At 35.8% G+C, this 21,338-nt stretch overlaps 1 protein-coding gene across 2 annotated transcripts in view; it reads left to right on the top strand.

Moving 5' to 3' along the window:
* The window catches only part of LOC150094493 (uncharacterized), a 258,879-nt gene extending 241,162 nt beyond the window's left edge, over positions 1 to 17,717 (top strand). For both annotated transcript variants that reach the window (XM_090411985.1, XM_090411987.1), the window contains 2 exons: positions 3,120 to 3,212; positions 17,369 to 17,717. In XM_090411985.1, the coding sequence (XP_090268111.1) occupies positions 3,120 to 3,212; positions 17,369 to 17,541 (266 nt within the window). In that variant the 3' untranslated portion in view covers positions 17,542 to 17,717. The remainder of the gene's footprint in view (positions 1 to 3,119; positions 3,213 to 17,368) is intronic.
* Positions 17,718 to 21,338: the final 3,621 nt, after the last annotated feature.

The following is a 21,338-nucleotide window of genomic DNA, read 5'->3' as shown; positions in this document are numbered from 1 at the left end:
GTGATTTCTCATTTGGTAGTGAACATGTTAATGCCCTTTGTCTTAAGTATCATGATTTTCGGGATGATACTACAGAAAGAATTAGTCAGTTTAATGATTTCAGATTTTCTGTACAAGAAAAAATTAAATGCAAAATGATATCAAATTTTACACAAATGGTTGTATTTGCTCTTCAAAATGAGCAGTTTTGTGATTTGGCAAAGTTGATGGATATTGGAGGAACCTTCCTTGCATCTAGTGCAGACTGTGAGCGAGGTTTTAATCTAATGAATCAAATAAAAAACCAACTTAGAAACCGTTTAGGATAATGTTATTTGGATATGCTAATGAGAGAGTGAAAAGTTACCAATTATATGGAAATTCAATTAATTTAGATAGTGTGTATAAAGAGTGGGTGAATGCCAAAGACAGAAGAGAGAAAAAATAAAGAGATAGAAGCTAGAACTAAACAAAACGAGAATTAGTAATGGACTTATTATGAATGTTTAACAAGGTGAGAATTAGTAATGGGAATATTTTATTATGTGTTTAGAGTTATTTGCAAAGTTAGAAAATTTAATTAAAGGCAATCAGTCACTTGTGTTATCTTTTTTTTTTACTTTATTTCTTACTTCTAATCAGATCAATATTAAATACATATAAAATATTTATGTTAGCTCTGTGATTGATGTCACACAACTTACTTGGTGTTGAAAGTTTATTTTTCACTTGGTTAGAGTATAATAAATTTAGTTTAATCCTTTATCCAAGTGTGAGCAAACAAAGTTTGCACTTGAAAGTATCTTCAGGACTGGGGTAAGGTGATACAACACCAGGGCAACTCGTTGCAAAGGTGTAGCACGCTACCAACACTCCGGTCCCAGTATCTCCTATAATGCAAAACACATCTTCTTGCGGATATGTCTAATGTTATGCATTAAGGGAAGGGCCACTACCCAGACTAGTTTCGACCTTTATTGAGGTCCCTTCAGTGGGAGCCAGGCCCAAGCTGAGATACCAGACAGAAGCATTCGCAGGTCTTCTCTACCTATAGGAATTGCCAAATGGTGTGCCACCCTTTTTTAATAATTTACTCTGGATTTAGAGAAAGATGTTGAAAGTTTATTTTTCACTTGGTTTTACATTATAGGAGATACTGAGATAGGAGTGTTGATAGCTTGCTCCACCTTTGCAACGAGTTGCCCTGGTGTTGTACCACCTTAACCCAGTCCTGAAGATACTTTCAGGTGCAAACTTTGTTTGCTCACACTTGGATAAAGGATTAAAGTAAATTTATTATACTCTAACCAAGTGAAAAATAAACTTTCAACATCTTTCTCTAAATCCAGAGTAAATTATTAAAAAAGGGTGGCACACCAATTGGCAATTCCAATAGGTGGAGATGACCTGCCACCACTTGGGCCTGGCTCCCACTGAAGAGACCTCAATAAAGGTCGAAACTAGTCTGGGTAGTGGCCCTTCCCTTAATGCATAACAATAGATATATCTGCAATTAAATTATTAAAAAAGGGTGGCACACCATTTGGCAATTCCTATAGGTAGAGAAGACCTGCGAATGCTTCTGTCTGGTATCTCAGCTTGGGCCTGGCTCCCACTGAAGGGACCTCAATAAAGGTCGAAACTAGTCTGGGTAGTGGCCCTTCCCTTAATGCATAACAATAGATATATCCGCAAGGAGATGTGTTTTGCATTATAGGAGATACTGAGATAGGAGTGTTGGTAGCTTGCTCCACCTTTGCAACGAGTTTCCCTGGTGTTGTACCACCTTAACCCAGTCCTGAAGATACTTTCAGGTGCAAACTTTGTTTGCTCACACTTGGATAAAGGATTAAACTAAATTTCTTAAACTTACTTGGTGATGGGAATAATACGCACACTTAGAATCCTATCTAGTACATTCGGTATCGTGTTGGCTTCGCATGCGCGAAGTCCCCGGATCGAGTCCCGCCCAAGGCTTGTGAATCGTGATTTCCGACTATTTACTGGGGAGGCTTTTCCAATTGCCTTCTGGGAACCATGTCAAAGCTACTTCGGGAATCTCTCTGCTGTCCATTCTCAGTATGAGTCCAATCCATTTCGATCACCATCTCCATTCCCCAGTTGCCCAACCTCTTATTTCTATACATAAACAATCAACTTCAGCTGACTGCCAATTCAGTACACAGTTTTGCTGATGACAGCACATTGCACTCCTCCGTTTTGTTTGACAAACTCTGCATAGCACAAATCACCACAACCCCCAGAACTCTAATCTCTACTACCTACTTTAAATTCCGATCTTCAAAACATTAATCAATTGGGTCTGGATAACATTATCATTTCAATGCTGGTATTTCAACACAGCTCTATTATTATTTCCTTAAAAAAAAAAAATAAATAAAATAACAATACCTGTTCTTCCAATCTTACCTTTGACCATACTCAAGTCTCTCTTGGCACAAACATATCACAAATATTGCCTCCCTCCTCTTCATCTAAAAAAAATTAGGCTTTCTCCTTTGCTCAAGACATTTAATTCCAAATAGCTCCTAATCCTCTCCAAATCACAAATCTGTCCAACATTGAATACTTCTCTCATATCTGGGGTGATGTCTTTAAGAGTGCTCTGAAAAATACATCTGGGTTTTATACGAAGTATAGCCAGCACACATGCAACTTATAGACATAGCTGACAGTCTGGATCAGATTATTATTATTATTATATGACATGTCCAGGGAGTCCAAAGACTCATTGAGGGAAATTGTGCCAAAAGCATCGAACAATTGATTCCCTTCCAAATCTTCCATGGTTGTTATCAGTATATATACATATCTCATCTTCCCTCCTCTAGAGAGAGAGAGAAAGATGAAAAGTGAGACCTATGAAAGAGTGGAACTGGTTTCAGAAGTAATATCCTTACACATTGTAAAAATGCAATTAAATAAGTAAAGAAATAAAATCAGTCATTTAATGAAAAACTGTTTGAAATGAAATGTGGAACCCTAACAAACTTATTACTTTAGGGTGTTCTTCTGAAATTAAGTAATAAAAACTTGTCATACTTATTATTGGATTAGTACTTAATCAATTTTAATTAACGAGTGATAATAAAATATAATGTAACATGTTTTATTTATAGGCTCACTGGCATTATTATGTCCAGAAGATAAAGTGGAAAATCTTGAGCATGTTATTATGCAACTTCAGACATTATTGTTGAAGACATCAGCTGGTAATGATTATATTAATATATTTCAAATTTATTAAATTAAGTCTTTCATGCATATTCTTTGTTTATGTCTAAAGAAGTATGGTCTTAAGAATTTAAAAAAAAAAATTCCTTATCATTTATTGCAATGCATCATAAAAAAAGTTACATGGGAATTTTATGGTCTAGAACAAGCAAGGCTTTTATTGCCTTATACAGGAAAACTTCCTTGAAATTGTTCTTTTATTTGAGAAATTTCAAATTTGATCAGCTGTTGGTCTTATATTTTCCTCGTTATCTTTCATTTTTGCTTCAAATACTTTCCTAGTTAGAGGAAATACTTGCTAGGCCTATTAGGTGATAGACGACTTTTGTTGCCCAGTTAAAACACAAATACCTTGCTTGTTGGGGCCTTGAAGTGGCTATTACCATGCTTGCTTTCCAGAACAGGGGTTTCAGTTGCTGTCTTTTATGCCCCAAACTTCCAACATGCAGTGAGTGATATCCCTCGAGGGCATAGAACCTTCCCCATCTTTGAGAGTACAGCAATAAAACAATTTTGCAGGCTTGCTGCTGTCTACACTGCCAGGTTGTACCTGAAGGAAGGCTATATAATAGTATGTGAGAAGCACTATTTTCAAGGCCATATTATGACATAGAGACTGCTTGCTCTCTGTATAGACAACGTGTATAAGAGTCTCTGCTTCCTCAATGTGTTCCCCTGCTCTTTCTCTCTTCAACTCTGACATACCAACATAGCAGTAAATGTAAATAGTGTAATGTGGTTAAAAACTCTCAAACAAATTCCCAAAAAAACTTTCCAAAAAAAAAAAAATCTTTTACATTCACTTCACCAACATTCTTGATCATCATCATCATCATCAAATTCCTGCCATGTACCCTCAAGGGGTGTACAGGATATGACAGTACTACATGAAAAAATTACATCATTACTAACTTCCTATCTACAATTTTCCTCCAAATCAGTCTGTTACTTGTCAAGACTCCAACATTATCAGATCTTATATTTCTATCATCTAAGGCACTTTGTACCGTATCAATCCACCTATATCTTGGTCTTCCTCTGGGTTGTTTTCCTGCAAACCTGGCAGAGAACACTTGTTTTGCTAATCTTTCCTCTCCCATTCTATTTAAGTGACCATACCACCTGAGATTAGCTCTGCTAATGCATTCCTGGATGCTGAAAATGTCAAGTTCTTTCCTAATATCCTCATTTTTAATATGATATTGCCATTGATGCCATCTGTTCATGCCTCTAATCTTTCTCAGGACTCTCATATCTGCAGTCTCTAGTCTTTGGTCAAGTGTTTTACTTCTGACCCAGCTCTCAGATCCATAAGTTAAAATTGGTTTGAACACAGTCTTGTATACAGCTAATTTAGTGTTCCGACTAATTTCTTTCTTATTCCATATGAATTTATTCAATTGACTTCCCATGATACCAGCTTTGCTGATTCTGTTGTCTATTTCTATATTTAGTTTACCATCTTCAGTAAAAATTGTGCCTAAGTAGCTGAAATGTTTTACTTGTTCCACAGGTTCTCCATTCACAACACAGTTGATATTTTCAATGATTCTGCCTATTTTCATTGTCTTTGTCTTTTTATTGCTGACCTTCATACCATATCTATTACAACAGCTATTCAATTTAGTCAGAGAATCTTGCAGACTTGTAGCGGATTTATTTCGAAGTATAACATCATCCGCATAAAGCAAAGAGCTGACATTAACATCTCCAATTTTGATATCAGGTTTAATACCACATTCCTTCATGATGTGATCCATATAGATAATGAATAACAGAGGGGATAATGTACATCCTTGTCTCACACCAGATTTAACATTAAACCATCTTCCTGTACTTCCTTCAATTCTAACTGCTGACTCACAACTCAAATAAAGACTAAGTATTGCTTGATATAATGCCCCATTGACACCATATAACTGTAGCGTATTGAATAGCTTCTCTCTTGGCACCTTGTCATATGCCTTTTCCAAATCGAGAAAACTTAAATACAGATCTTTGTTATATTCCCATGCTCTCTCGACTATTTGTCGTAAAGTGAAGATCTGATCCTGACAGCCTCTATTTGGCCTGAATCCAGCTTGTTCTTCACCAAGCTTTTCTTCCACAATTCTTCTCAACCGTTTCTCAAGTATACTTGCAGAGATCTTGCCAGGAACACTCAGTAGGGAAATACCTCTGTAATTCTCACATTGAGTTTTATTTCCCTTTTTATATATGGGTACTATGAGAGCTCTACTCCAATCATCAGGAATTCGTCCCTCAGTCCAGGCTTTCTGAACTATGCAGTGCAGCCACTGTAAGACTCTTATACCACCATACCTCAGCATTTCTGGATGAATATCGTCTACTCCTGCTGCCTTTCCACATTTCAAGCCTTTGATGGCTTTTTCTACTTCAAGTATGGATATGTATTCCTGACTGCATGCCTGGTCAGTGTTTTTTATCACTGTGCTGTCATCACTGCTTGTTTCATTTAGCAGTTTTTCAAAGTAATTACTCCATACTTCAAGGATATCTTTTTCTCCTGTTTTCATTTCACCTTTATCATCTCTAATTCCTTTTACAGCACTCTTTCCTCCATTCCTAAGCTTCTTCAACAACCTCCAGAATATTTTGCCACCTTCTTGATATTTATTTTCTATATTCTTGCCAAAGTCCTCCCATGACTTTTGTTTAGCAAGTTTTACACACTGTTTAGCTTTCTTACATTTGTCTCTGTATTCTGTAAGAGTAAAAGCTGACTTATTTGCCAAGAACTTTTGATATGCTTTCTTCTTTTCCTTCACTGCCTCTTTAACTTCCTGTGTCCACCAGGGAGTTCTGATTTTTTTATCCTTGCACACAACCTCACCACATGCCTCTCTGGCAGAATCAATCAATGTTTCCTTCAGAGTTTGCCACTGAATCTCCAAGGTTTAATTCCTGTTCTCAAACTCTTTCATTTTCTTTTCAATAATATTTCTGTATTTTAGTCTACAGTTCACATCTGAGAGCTGCTCAACTTTTATTTGCTTTAAAACTTTCTTACATGTTATTCTTTTCAATACGAAATTCAATTTTATCCTGCTCAAGACTAAATAGTGATCACTTCCAATTTCAAATCCTCTGTACACTCTGGTGTCCTGCACCAGGGAGAAAACATCACTATCAACAGTAACATAGTCAATGAGACTTTTCTTATTCCTAGCCTCTTCTCTCCATGTGAATTTGTGCACATTTTTATGTTGGATCATGGTGTTAGTAATAACCAGTCCATGTCCTGAGCAGAAATCCAACAGATATTTGCCATTATTATTCGCTTTACTCTTTTCTCCAAATTTTCCCAAAATGTTTTTGTATGTCTCACAATCATTTCCTACTCTACTATTTAGATCCCCAACAAGGACCAACTTTTCCTTTTTCATTGTGTCAGTTGCTTTTTCTAAAGCCTCAAAAAATTCCTCCACTTCTACCTTAGTAGAACCTTCTGTGGGACCATAGGCACAAATAAGTCTCATTGTCCAGTTCCCCATTCTCATATTTGCCCACATTACTCTACTTGAGACTGACTGCCATTCAAGAAGATTAGCCTCGTATTTTGTGTTGAATACTATGGCTACTCCTTCTTTTCCTTGATTGTCATTGCCTGAATATAACATTTTGTATTTATTGCTCAGAAAGATCTCACCAGTTTTGGTCTTTTTTGTTTCAGTCACCCCTATTATGTCGATCTGGTACTTATCTAATTCCTCAGCTAGCTCCATTTCTTTGCCATTCAGGCTTCTTACGTTGATAGTACCGATCTTTAACTCTGGTGATGTTGAGTTGGGGTTTGTTTTCAGATTTGTTCCAGTAGCTGACTTTTCGCTGTTCACCCTGGTTCCCTGGCGAAAACAACGGGGGCCTTGTTTAACCGGGCGACGCCCCAGCCAGCATGAAATTTTGTCATTTTGTACCATCATTTTTTATTTTGGTTTAACCAATAAGAATACAATTTGGTCGGCCAAATCCCAAATTGCCAACCCATCCTCGTTCGTTCAGTATCAAAGTAGATACCCAACAGGGTGCACCACGAGAAGGTGAGGATTGGACATTAGGTCAGAAGCCCTGGTCGGTTCTCCGTATTCCTTTAAAGGCTATGTGGAGGTCTCCTCTCAGTTATACAGCTTTGACCCTTAAGCACCCCTTCTTGATTCTTGATATAAACTTGATATGACAACATTCTTGATATAAACTTAAATTATGTCCACCGTCACCTGCAGACATTTAAAAAGACTGTTGTTGCTGTGAGATTTTGTTAAAAAACAAATCAGACAGCAACAACAGTCTTTTTAAATGTCCAACTTCACTGAATGATTCCTTTTGCCAAGTGGTAAAAGGAATCATTCAGTGGTTTTTTTTTTATTCAATCCAATATTCCTTGCCAATGAGCGGATGCCTGATCTTGAATTTCCGCTTTTTTTGACCTTATGTGAATTTCTTTTCTCTTAATGATTCACAAACTTCCTTCCTTTGCCACTATAGCAATGTCAAGTGGAAAGATGGCAGAGATTTTTACTCATTCTTTCCATGATCAGACTGCTTTTGTTCTCCAGATACTTATTGTGATCTTTTTACAGAAGTTGGAAAGAGGACCTTCATATCCCACTCTGTTCAAAAATTGCCACCCAATGTCCAAGGAAAATCAAGGCACACTTCTTGGTTTTATAAAAAATGGAAGTCCTATAAAAACGACTTGGGCAGAGGTAAAAAAACTGCTTATCATAAATGACTTGAGACAAAAAATACCAGCATCAATTACTCAGCCCTATTAATGATTGTTTTGAAAGTGTTGAAGACTTCAGTCTTTAACACTTTAAAAATCATCATTAATAGGACTGAATCTGACTTTGAAAGGACCTATTGTAGAATTCACCTGGAATTTGCCACCTGTGCCAGTGTCATCTTCTGGTTCCTTTCAAAAGCTTTTTGTGCAACTTTTGTCCATTTCTGTTCCCACCTGTCTCTCACTGAGATGATGGCGTTGTAACATTACCTATAGATAAAGCTGACCTCCTGGTATCATTATGCACATCTTTGGTTGCAGTAACATCAAGCAAGTCTCCAAAACAGTGCATCACATGCTTCTTGTCACCTTTCACCAGAGAGACATCAAAAGAATCTTTAACAACCTGGATACCATGATCATTTCTGGTCCTGTTGGTACCTCACCAATTGTACTTAAGAAATGTGCTCCTTAACTAACACCTGTTATACTCTGCTGGCATCCACACAGCATGGAAGTAAGCACATATACAACAAATTCCAAGAAAAGGTGATATGTGTAACATTAAACTGTCAACCTGTTACCCTTACCACAGGTGTTTTAAGTAATGGAGAAGTTCAGCACATTCAGCTTCTTCAACACATGGAGAGCTGTCATCTAATCAGTGACCACCAATGTGGATTTTCCCAATCAAGATCCACAGCAGATCATCATGTGCTATTGCATTTGACATTTCCATGGCATTTAATATGGTTTGACATCAGGGCCTTGTCAGCAAATTGCCATCTTATGGTTTGTTTCAGAATAGACCAGAAACCAATAATTGAGGGGACTCCTATATTTGGTTGGTATATTTAAATTACTAAAAGGTATAAATATGTAAACTAAGATTAATATGACATGAACTGTGAAAGAATGATTGGCACATATCAGGAAAGGAAAAAAACAGCTTATATAGAAAATAAGTTTGCATCCATTAAATTGATACAGGACACTATGAATTACCTGTCATCATATGATCTTTAGACATGCATATGTCTGGTTGGCCGAGTAGATAGCATATCCTCTCTCCACCCAAAAGGCTGTGGATTCAAATCCCACTATGGGCATGGATGTTTGTGATTGTCTGTGAAAATACTATTGGTGGTGGTCGGCAGTAAATGTCGTTGGTGTAGATGATGAAGGTAGTTGACGGAGAGTTGTAGAGTAGGCGCCCTCCATTGATGCGTGTCTTTGGACTCTCTGGAGGTGTTACGTAATAATAATAATATTCACAGTTGTGATGAGAATAATTTTAAAAAAAAACTTATGGTGAAGCAAAATATAAATTTGTTTGCAAAATATCAATAAGTAACCAATTAAAAACAACACTTGTATACATTGGTAGCTTAATAAATGACTGCAGGAAGCAGTGGCGGCCGGTGAAAATTTTAAGAAAGGATGCTGCATATACAAAAAAAAAAAAAAAAAAAAACTTATTTTTTCCTAATCAGTAATGAATTTATTAATAAATTAAAAATTGCTTTATTAAAACTATTTCATCCTCACCACGAACAAACACCAATAATAAAAGTTTCGTATCAATAGCAATGACAAGTGCAAATGAATATCGGCGTTAGATCGCAGTGCATTTGTTTCGTGTAACGATAATTGAAAAAATATTATTCTTTTCATATATTCAACAGTGACACTCGTCATAATTCAGCCTTGTATTTACAATAAATAAATAATTATATGTTATTTTAACAAAATAAAATATGATTTACAAAAAATAGTTCACCACGCACACACGCCAATAATAAATGTTTCATATCTCACAGAAATAAGGCATGTAAGTGTACTAAAAATACGCTGCCGTTTGAGCAGTTACAGTTGGAAATGACGTAACGTGCAATGACAAGAGCAAACGAATATCTGCATTAGATCGCAGTGCATTTGTTTTGTAATCTAAAGCGTTAATCGAACAATTCCAATTATTAACTATTCAATCAATGTCAAAACATAAGCTGTAACCTTTAATATGTTGTATTGCATTTATATAATGTTGTAAGCATTGTTATTATTTATAAACACAAACAAAATTAAATTTTTTCCTTGGGGGTGCTGCAGTGTTTATGTACTGGCCGCCACTGGTAGGAAGGGACATATGTATTGAACTAATGATGTGGATTAGATGATTCATCTAGGTATGGCATGAGTAATCGTGTATTGATAGCACTAAATGAGTAAAAATCCAGTCCAAGTTGTTATGTGTATTAATTTCTGTTTTATGTTTCTATTTCATTTCTTCTTCTTCTTGAGTATTCTGCAATTGAGCAGGTTCTTCTTTTAATAGCAGAAACTTTCCTTGCACTCTCTTCTGTTCTGAGCCTTCTCTTTCAAGGTTGTGTACCTGTCTCCATTCAGCATGTCATCTACCAATGTTTTTCTTACTCTTCCATTGGGTCTTTTTTCCATCTATTTTTCCTTCGATGGCATCTCTGATGATTCCATTCCCTCTCAGAATATGTCCAATCCAGTTTCCCTTTCTTCTTTTTATCCTCCTTAACAGACTTCTTTCTTCTACTCTTTTTACGACCTCTTCATTAGTTATTTTATCTGTTTTTGATATATGTATTTGATTTTTTCCATCTTTCTCCAAATCCATATCTCAAAGCTTTCCAAAATCTTAATTTCTTCTTTCTTCAATGTCCAAGTTTCAGCTGTATAGAGGCAACGCTCCACACATAACATTTTATTAGTCTTTTCTTTAGGTTTCTATCCATTTTACTTCTGAATAGATTCCATTTTCTATTAAAGGCATCTCTTCCCATCGCTATTGTCACTTTTACATCTTCTATCACTGCTAATAACACTTCCTAGATATTTAAATATCTTTAGTTGATTCAATTTTTCCACATTTATTCTGATATCCAGATATATAAAATTTCATTTATATAAATATAAAATATATAACAGCCAACTTGAATAAAAGAATTTTCTTTTATTCAATAATAATGTTATGATAAATGTACATTTGTTTACTTTTTTAACATAGAAATAAATTCCAGGTATGCTAATATTTTGTTGGAGATCACCAGGTGCAGTCCTTTTCACCTACAGGAATAAACAGATTTTTACTCACTGTATCTGTTGTTTCCAAAAACTGGAATGAAAACATCATACCATACCATAATATTCACCCTTCTTGATTGCACTTTATACTGCTCATGAGTATGCTGATTCACTTTTTTCTTTATATAACCTCCACAATGTTTTCTCTGCTTAAATCCCTACTTATCTACTTAATTCCAACTTTGTTTATCCTCCTGATTATCCTCCTTAGGTATGCAGTCTGGTACTGCTACTCTCAAGCAATCTCTGACCACTTGCCATGCACTACTGACATTCTTTCCTTGTAGCTTCTCAAGCCATGGCACTATCCTAAGATGATTCCTGAGCCTCTCATAATCACCCACCTTATAGTTGAACATAAACCTCTTCTTTACAGAGAACTCCACATATGGCAACTTCCTAGAACAAGGCTGCATGATCACTCTCCCAGTGGAGCTATCTGCACTGCATCAATAATTGTCCAGACACTTGAGCAATTTACAATTGATACCAGCAGGGGAATCCTAATGTATGTCCACCTTTGGCTTTGATCACCTCCTGCACCATTTAAGGGAGACTTTCCACCAACATGTGGCAGACATCAGGTGGAATTTGTCTCCATTCTGCCTTAAAAGCAGCACTGAGTTCAGCGACAGATTGAGGATGTGCTGTTCTGGACCTGAATTGCCGCTTCAGTTCATCCCACAGGTGTTCAATGGGGTTAAGGTCAGGACTCTGCACTGACCAGGACAGTTATTTAACACCCATATCTTCATATCATTCCATAACAGCTGCAGCTTTGTGGCATTAGGCATTGATAGCAACATGGGTCCATTCCATAAAAACTCCACAGTGTAAGCAGCACCTGATTTTCCAGAATATCAAGGTACTGAGCTGCCTTCATGGTACCACAGACCTACTCCAAAGCAGCTGAATGCATACCATTACTCTGCTACCACCAAACTTTCACAAGGTTGCCTCTACACCCACACCCTGCCATCAACCTGGAAACAGGCGAATCTTGATTTATCACTCTAGAGTACCGTTTTCAACTGGTCAATTTTCCAGTTCACATGCTCTTTGCACCAGGCCAGACGAGCCACCTTGTTCGTTGTTGTGATGTTCGGCTTGTGTTTGCTCTTCTGTGGAAACTCAGTAAAGGGAGTTCTATTTGTACAGTATTAGTGCTCACCATGGTACTCTGGAACCCACCACAGATGGTCTGTGCCAATTGTAGCCATTTTTTCCATGCCACCCGTTTTAACATCCTCCTGTCTTTGCCAATCAGTTTTTATGGCCATCCTGCATATTTTCCTGCACTAGTGATGCCAGAATATCTCCATTTGTTGATCACATCACCAACCATTGATTTTGGATGCTTCAGTTGGGTGGCATTGGTATGGACATGCCAACAATGTGACAGCCCACGAGAATACCCCTCTTGAATTCACCGAGTTCCCTCATGTTGCCATACCATCTGTATTCAACCTATGATGAAATACTGCTTCTTACTATCTGTACACTAGTTTTTATGTTATTAACAAACCTGGAATATTCCATAACTTCAAATAACAGGGGTGTCCGGATAATTATTGGTAGATTGTGTGTGTATCTTGGTTATGGATACATATGCTATTATCAGGTATAACATCTCCTCAAACCCCTTGTGACCTCTATATGTTGTTTCATGTTATTATCCTTTAGCAACTATTAATCCCACTTTCATATTGCCATGCCCCCTTTCCTCCCTCCAGCCGATGTTCTCATAGTTAAAGTCTCCCATAATAATTGTTCAGCCTACACTCATTGTGCTAATCTGCCGATACATGGCCTCTACATCTTCGTGAGGACTTACTGGTCTATAACAGCACCCAACAATGTATTATGTCCTATATGTCTTTATCTCACACCAGACAATCTCAAATGAACCACCTCCCTCAGACCTAAAATCCTCTTTAACTTCTAATTTTGTTGGTTGTATTTCTTCAACTATCATCAGCAATACCCCACCTCCTGTCCTGCTCCTTCTATCCTCCCTGAAAATACATTACCCTTTACATTCTATCCCTGCATCTTCATCATTTTTAGTTAACCGGGAATCACTGATGCCTATAATTTTTGGCCAAGTCGAGCTGACTAATGCTAAAAACTTCTCAACCTTATTCCTGATACTTTTTGCACTCGTACATGCATTTCAACATCCCTTTGTAACCATAGTTACCCTTGTGTAATGTCATTACGAACCCATTCAAATCGAAACCTGTGAAATCCCATTCAGCTCTCCATTGGAATTTGTTCTTTGCTTCTCTCTTAATCTTGTTCCAGAATTTTCCCATCTGTCTCATTTCTGCTTTGATTTCTGTCCTCCAGTTCATTTGGGGTATTCCTTTCTTCTGTTTCCTTTTAGGTTCCATTTCTTAGTAGGATTTCTGATTTGTTGCCTTTTCACTTCCATTTTTCTTTTGTTATACAGTGCTGTAGATAGTGTTAATATGTCTAATGTTATGCATTAAGGGAAGAACTCCTATAGGTAGAGATGACCTGTGAATGCTTCTGCCTGGTATCTCAGCTTGGGCCTGGCTCCCACTGAAGAGACCTCAATAAAGGTCGAAACTAATCTGGTTAGTGGCCCTTCCCTTAATGCATAACATTAGACATATCCGCAAGGAGATGTGTTTTGCATTATAGGAGATACTGGGACCGGAGTGTTGGTAGCTTGCTCCACCTTTGCAACGAGTTGCCCTGGTGTTGTATCACCTTACCCCAGTCCTGAAGATACTTTCAGGTGCAAACTTGGTTTGTTCACACTTGGATAAAGGATTAAACTAAATTTATTATACTCTAACCAAGTGAAAAATAAACTTTCAACATCTTTCTCTAAATTTAGAGTAATTTATTAAAAAAGGGTGGCACACCATTTGGCAACTCCTATAGGTAGAGAAGACCTGTGAATGCTTCTGCCTGGTATCTCAGCTTGGGCCTGGCTCCCACTGAAGAGACCTCAATAAAGGTCGAAACTAGTCTGGGTAGTGGCCCTTCCCTTAATGCATAACATTAGACATATCCGCAAGAAGATGTGTTTTGCATTATAGGAGATACTGGGACCGGAGTGTTGGTAGCGTGCTATACACCTTTGCAACGAGTTGCCCTGGTGTTGTATCACCTTACCCCAGTCCTGAAGATACTTTCAGGTGCAAACTTTGTTTGCTCACACTTGGATAAAGGATTAAACTAAATTTATTATACTCTAACCAAGTGAAAAATAAACTTTCATCTGGTTGATGAAGTAATAGGAGATCTAAAAATGAAATCTGATTATTCTCTTCTAACTCGACAGTGAACTGGATAGGATGGTGGAGGTTGTTGGCATTATTGATAAACTCTTGTAAGTCTGTACAGGATCCATGCGAAACTGCAAAAACATTATGAACATATCTATACCATAAGGATGCTATTCAGTATATGTTGTTCAGATCTTTCCATGAAGTAGTCAGCTAGTGTGGAAGAAAGAAGACTATCCATTGCTGTGCCCTCAATTTGTTGGTAAAGTTTGTTTTGAAACGTGAAGTAGCCAGAATGAATGACGAAGGCAAATAGGCTGATAATATCTGCCAGAAAATCTTGCTTGAGGAAGTTACATGTGCATAAGGACAACACATTACTTAGGCAAAAGAGAAGATCACCTGGACAAAGATAAAGCTGTGATATCTTTTCTTTAAAATGAGAACTATTTTTAACAAATGAAGAGGATTTTCCTCTGAATGCTGAAAGCAATTTGGGAAGGTGTTTCGCAATTTTGTAACATGGAGAACCACTAGAGTACATAATGGAATATTCATTTTGTGGAGACTTTTGGTAGTCCATATAAATGAGGAGGATGCCTGTGGTAATACTCGAGTTTATTCTTAGTTTCCTCATCCCAATTAGAAACATTATTAAGAGTGTTAAATTTCCTAATCAGGATTGCAGTAGAATCGTTAACAAGAGGATGATGTGTAGTGTACTCATATAATGTTAATTTTTTTCATAATCATCACCATCAAATTCCTGATATGTATTCCTGATTCTGTTATCTATTTCCATACCCTCAGGGGGATACAGGATTATTATGATGGTACTACATGAAAAAGTTACACCATTACTAAATTCTAATCAACAATTTTCCTCCAAATCAATCTCTTATCTGTCAAGACTCCAACATTGTCAGATCTTATATTTCTATCTTCCGAAGCACTTTTTACCGTATCAGTCCACCTATATCTGGGTCGTTTTCCTGCCTACCTGGCAGAACACACTTGTTTTGCTAATCTCTCCTCTCCTCGCCCATTCTGTTTAAGTGATCATACTACTATCACTACTATAGTATGTCCACAGATGCAAGACCCTTCGACATCAAAAGAAGGAGAATCCATTCCAATAATAGGGTAATCAATCTGTATTGTGAGATGATGTCAAAAAATTAACTTCTCTTTTATGATCATTGTAGTTTTTAAAGTGGTAACTAGTTTGCTTGTATAACAGTTGGAAAATTTTACGTATAAATCATGTGATTTCGCATGTTGGTGACCAATTCATACATCGCCTTATTTCTTTCTCCTCTTCAACATGAATTGACTCTTCTTGGCAGTCTGCCAACGATGGCTCTTGCTTCTGTGGTCAGACTATAACACATTCCTAAATGCTAACAATGATGAATTCCTTCCTGATATCCTCATTTTTATGTGATACTGCCATTGATTCCATCTGTTCACTTCAGTAATCTTTCTCAGAAATCTCATATTAGAGCTCTCCAGTCTTTGATCAAGTGTTTTATTTTTAATACAGTTCTCAGATCCACAAGTTAAAATTAATTTGAATACTGTCTTGTATATAGCTCATTTAGTAGTTTGACTGAATTCTTTCTTATTCCATATTTAATTTTTCATCTTCACTAAATATTGTGCGTAAATATCTGAAATGTTTTGTTCTCTACGTTCACCATTCAGGATAAAGTTGATGTTTTCGATGTGTCTGTCCGTTTTCATTGTCTTTGTCTTTTTAATTTCCATACAAAATTTATTACAACAGTTAAAGCCATGTATAACCAATGTACAGGCAAACCTTGCTTAACACGATTAATTAATCCATCAATTAATGCACGCTAAGTGAAATCATGTTAAGCGAATGAAATAAACAATATGAATAATATTAATTCATCCATCAGAATAAATTTGGGAAAAAAAATTACAGTGTAAGCTATATTAGAGGATAAAATTATCAAAGTTAATAAAAATCAATTGCTTAAATTTTTATTTAATATCTAAACATTTGATTGAGCTACCTTTTTTACAAAAAAATTAAGTAACGATGTTTGCATCCTGCTTGACCTTGTCATGCAATTTGTGATGGCTGGCAAATGCTTCATCAAGATTTTGGCAGACTTTGAAGCTTCATTCCATATCAGGATCAGCATCAAACAAAATTTCCTTAGCATGCTCAATGTGATTGAAAACTAGCTGAAGTTCTTTTGCAGTTAGCTTTTTAGTCGTAACATTCTCTTGTTCACACACCTTATCTTCTTCATATGCACACTGTTCTTCTAATTGAAGGATATCATGCTTGCTTAACTGTTCTGAATGGGAAGTGATTAAGTTTTTCACATCTTTATTATCCAGTTCATTAAATCCAAGTTCGTTTTGAATTGTGATGATTTCTTCAAAATATTAGATCTTAGATTTTGCGCACCATAAACTAACATAGGCTTGAGTTTCAAGTCACTTTCTGCATTGCCTCCTAATAAGAGCATAAGATGATCTTTAGGTTTTTAATATATAATTTTCTATAAATAAATTATAACTTTCTTTCCCATATCTACAATGGGGAAGATTGTTGGCAATCTACTGAATGTCCTGATTTCTGCCAGAACTTTTGCGGATTGTATGATTGTTGTTGAAGGAGGTAAGCCTCGTCCTCCCCTTCCAGTTTTACTATACTATTATATTTACACCTTTGAGTAATTGAGATATACTAACCAAATATAGAATTTATTATTGTTTTCTAATATATCTTTAAACAAATACACTGTTTCCCGTTGTACACAGATATGCTACAATTAATTGCATTGGACCAAGATGAGCACTGATACACTATGCACTCTTAAAACTTTCATACATTGATAAAAATGCAATCATACAGTCAAGCTGATGTAAATCTTGTAGCATGGGTTGCATAAGGCACACCCAACTGAAATGACCACATGACTCCACTGATGTATATTATTATTATTAATATGTTTCGTTTTATTTTGTTTTTAAGCTCTCTTTGAACTCCAAGAAGCAGCATTTTCATCACTCGTATGCTTATTCCCATATAAACAAGAGTTGTTGCTTTCATCCCTTGATAACTGGTTATCAGAAAATGAAGAAAGGTTATCTGAAGAAACAAAGAACCTATTAGAACTTGTTACATTTAAAAGTGTATCACAGTAGTTGTTTCTAAGAGTATGCAATGTATAAGCATATATATAAATGTTAACTTTTTTTAATTGCTGAACCTTTAAAATGAAAATCTCTCTTGCTTGCCATATTAAAGTTATTCATTCGCTGTAATATTTATCATTAAATGGCAAACATTACATATTTATCTTGAAATTGGTGTATGTGTGTGTGTGTGTGTGTGTGTATATATATATATATATATATATATATATATATATATATATATATATGTATGTATATATATAAAATCTTAGAATGAAACTTGTTGTCTGTTGATATTCCTGATGTAAATAAATTTTTAAGTTTTTTTGTTTTGTTATGGTTTTGTCTTTTGGTTACATTTGATATATGAATTGTAGTCACTTCATATGAAAGTGAAAATGAAATATTCATTTACTTTATTTATTTTGTATTGCTTCCAGATCATATTAATCTGGAAACAATACAAAACAAATAAAGAAGATGAATTTATCCTATCCACGTCACCTTATAAAGATTCAGTGGGAAATTTAAAACTCTGTGCCTCACTGATACAATTTGTTATCCTTTCTCCGAACCATGTGTGTGTGTGTTTAAGCCATAGTACATTATACTCTTTATGTGGCTAATGTTTTTTAATTGTTTTTATTTAATTTTATTTGTATTTTTTACATAATCTGGAAACCCTGCTCAAAAAATTGAACATATTCACTGAGCAAAGAAGTGGTCTCACACTGAGTGAATTCATCTCTGACCTAAAGACATTAACAAACATCCATGCCCACAGCAGGATTTGAACTCATAGTTTGTTGCATTTGATATACGAATTCTTCACAATACTGATTGAGTAGCATTTTTGCTCCCCTGAGGCAAACAATTAAATACTGTCCCTGATGGAATATAAGGCAAAATATAAGAAAATCTTCTATTGATACTTTGTTTTTATTACAACAGAAACATTCATTCAAAATAATTACAATGAGCCTGTGTAGCTCAGTGGATGTGGCGTTTGCACACCATCGCACTTGGCCGCACGAAGGAAGACTTCATTTCGAGTCTAGTCGGTGACTAGAGGAAATTTTTCTAAGCCTTTTTTCGACCGGTTCCCGAGTTAGTCGATCTCTGGCACGGGCAAGCAGGTTTTTCCTCCCGGAAACTCGGGTTTTTCGTCCTGTAAACTCAGGAAAATCGACCGTAGAACGCACATTATTTCAGACATTAAATATATTGTGTTAGGTTAGGGACCACGAGATGGCAGCACATTTGAGCCATCTCTCTTCACTGCGTACCGCTTAATTAGTGATAGCTTTGGGCCATTCTCTGATTGGGTACCAGTGGAGATTGAACTGCCCACTCAGTCTCCAAAAGTTAGATTGGGCTAAATGGCCTCGCCTACTCCCGTATACGGGAATAAGAAGGCGTTAGCTGATTTTTTTTTTTTTTTTTTTTTTTTTTTTTTTTTATATAGATATCTATGAAGATATTACACAATAAAACTGTTTAGAAGCTCTTGCTGGACCAACCAATCTTTCTTGGGTTATTGCTATTCTCAAATAATTTTTAATCAGTTTAAGCTTGGAAAAGCTTCTTTCCGTATATTCACTGAGCAAAGAAGTGGTCTCACACTGAGTGAATTCATCTCTGACCTAAAGACATTAACAAACATCCATGCCCACAGCAGGATTTGAACTCATAGTTTGTTGGCTGAAGAGCATATGCAAAACACTTGGCTAAGCAGGCTAGCAAAAATTTAAGTCATAATTTCATTATTTCAGCATTATTATCTATCGATTTATGCCATTTAAAAAGGTTTTTTTTTTGTAGGTTCTGCAAAATACACATTATTAGATCAAAAAAGGAATGAAGACATTTTAAAAGAACTAAAAACAAAATCAATAGAAAAAAACTAAACAATTATAAACAAAAATGGATTGAACATGTAAACTGAATGGCCAACACCTGACATCCTAAACAAATACTAAAATATAAGCCAATTGGAGAGAAGGCAGGATAGATAATGAGACCAGAACAGACGAATATGGTCTATACCCGTATTTAGTGTTATGATGATTTAAAGTATTTATTATAATCCATGTAGTTTTCTAATTAATGTGATCTGCAGTAGTGAGTACGAATGAAATTTTCAGTTACCAAAAGAGACTTTATATACTATTAACATTATTAGTAAAGATAAATTATCTACCATTTCTTCACATACAACATAATATATATAGATATCTATGAAGATATCACACAATAAAACTGTTTAGAAGCTCTTGCTGGACCAACCAATCTTTCTTAGGTTATTGCTATTCTCAAATAATTTTTAATCAGTTTAAGCTTGGAAAAGCTTCTTTCCGTACTTCTTACGCTAACAGGATTTGTTAACAATATCCTTAGGGCAGTTGTTACATTGAGATAAATTTCTACATATATATATATATATATATATATATAATCAGATGTTGTAAAATATCTTGTTGGCCGAACGAGGGCCCTTAAGTAAGCGGTGCCGTGAGGCAGGCTGCCTCTATGCTACACCCTGTCGACGGTATTGCGTATGCATAAGAATGGTGTAAGTTATGAAAATTATAAGGAGAAGGCCAGAAGTATCCCAACTATCGTACGAAAAAGCTAAGTCTGGATATGAAAAAATACTTGCTCTGCAACAAAAGACAATCGAAAATAATTCTATCGTAATGTTTCAATTAAAAGAAAGAGTGAATATGAAAGAATAAGCTTGCTGAATGTGGATTGCATGTGTGTGTGACAGATACAGGAGAGATTGTTTATCTAATGAGTTCCCATTTTGCTTAAATCTACCAACTTGATGTATGCATCGAGATCACTGCTACCTTCAGTGTATGAGGAGGAGGTACTAGAGGTATTGCACGAACTTAATAAGAGAGATACAGAACAGGGAAGTTTTCACGGAAGTGGAAAGATGTGTGATAATCTCATCGCTGAAGGGTGGTGTGGAGTCTGATATAATGAACTATCGACCTACCAGTATCTCTGAAATAGTTGTGAAGATTTTGGAAAAGTTTGTAAGAGCTTATATACTGAAATCTATTGATTAAGAACGTATATATATTTTGCAATGAAATTTAAAAATTTGTGATTATAAAATGTGACCAATTTACATTTTATAATAATGTTACTGTGAATTTAAACAAGGGAAATAGATATACCAGGATATTTTTAGTGTTTGCTAAGACTTTTGATAAAATATTAGCGTAGATAAGAGCGCTTGCCATCAGATATCAAAAAGTGATATACGAAGGCCTCATTTTGAGTTTTAATGGAATAAATACAAGCACATATAAATAATAATTAAATAACACTTAACTCTTATGTTTAATCTCAGTCAGTAAGACATCGCCAAGGAAACAATATTAAAATTGCAAAAACATACACAAATTTGCACAAAGCAATAAATAGAAAAGAACAGACTGAAAGTCTAAAGTCCTATGAGGGTCACCTGCTATGGGTGCTGTTGGCTATCTTTAGCTGTGTTGTGTGGGAGGCCTTAGAATTAAAGTTTCCCAAATTTTGGGAAGTTTAATGCAACCACATCTGTTAAGAAGATTAGGTTGAGTTTTTAAATTTGCTGCTGATTCTTAAAAATTTCTGTCAAATTTGCATTTTTGTGGTGAAGCATAGTAGTTATTCCAATTTGATTCTGTGCATATCCAAGGCATGGTCAGCAAGCCCTGACTGACCATACTTATGGCGACTGGCGCATCTTTTATTTTTTGCATGATGTTTACAATTCCAAAAAATATCTCTTTGGAATTGTAGACATCATG

Source organism: Typopeltis vanoorti, chromosome 22 (assembly GCF_054136105.1).
Source record: "Typopeltis vanoorti isolate ZY-2024b chromosome 22, IOZ_Tvanoo_1.0, whole genome shotgun sequence".
NCBI classification, from domain to species: domain Eukaryota; kingdom Metazoa; phylum Arthropoda; class Arachnida; order Uropygi; family Thelyphonidae; genus Typopeltis; species Typopeltis vanoorti.
Note: the sequence above shows the minus strand (reverse complement) of the source record. Positions and strands in the feature narration are given on the sequence as shown.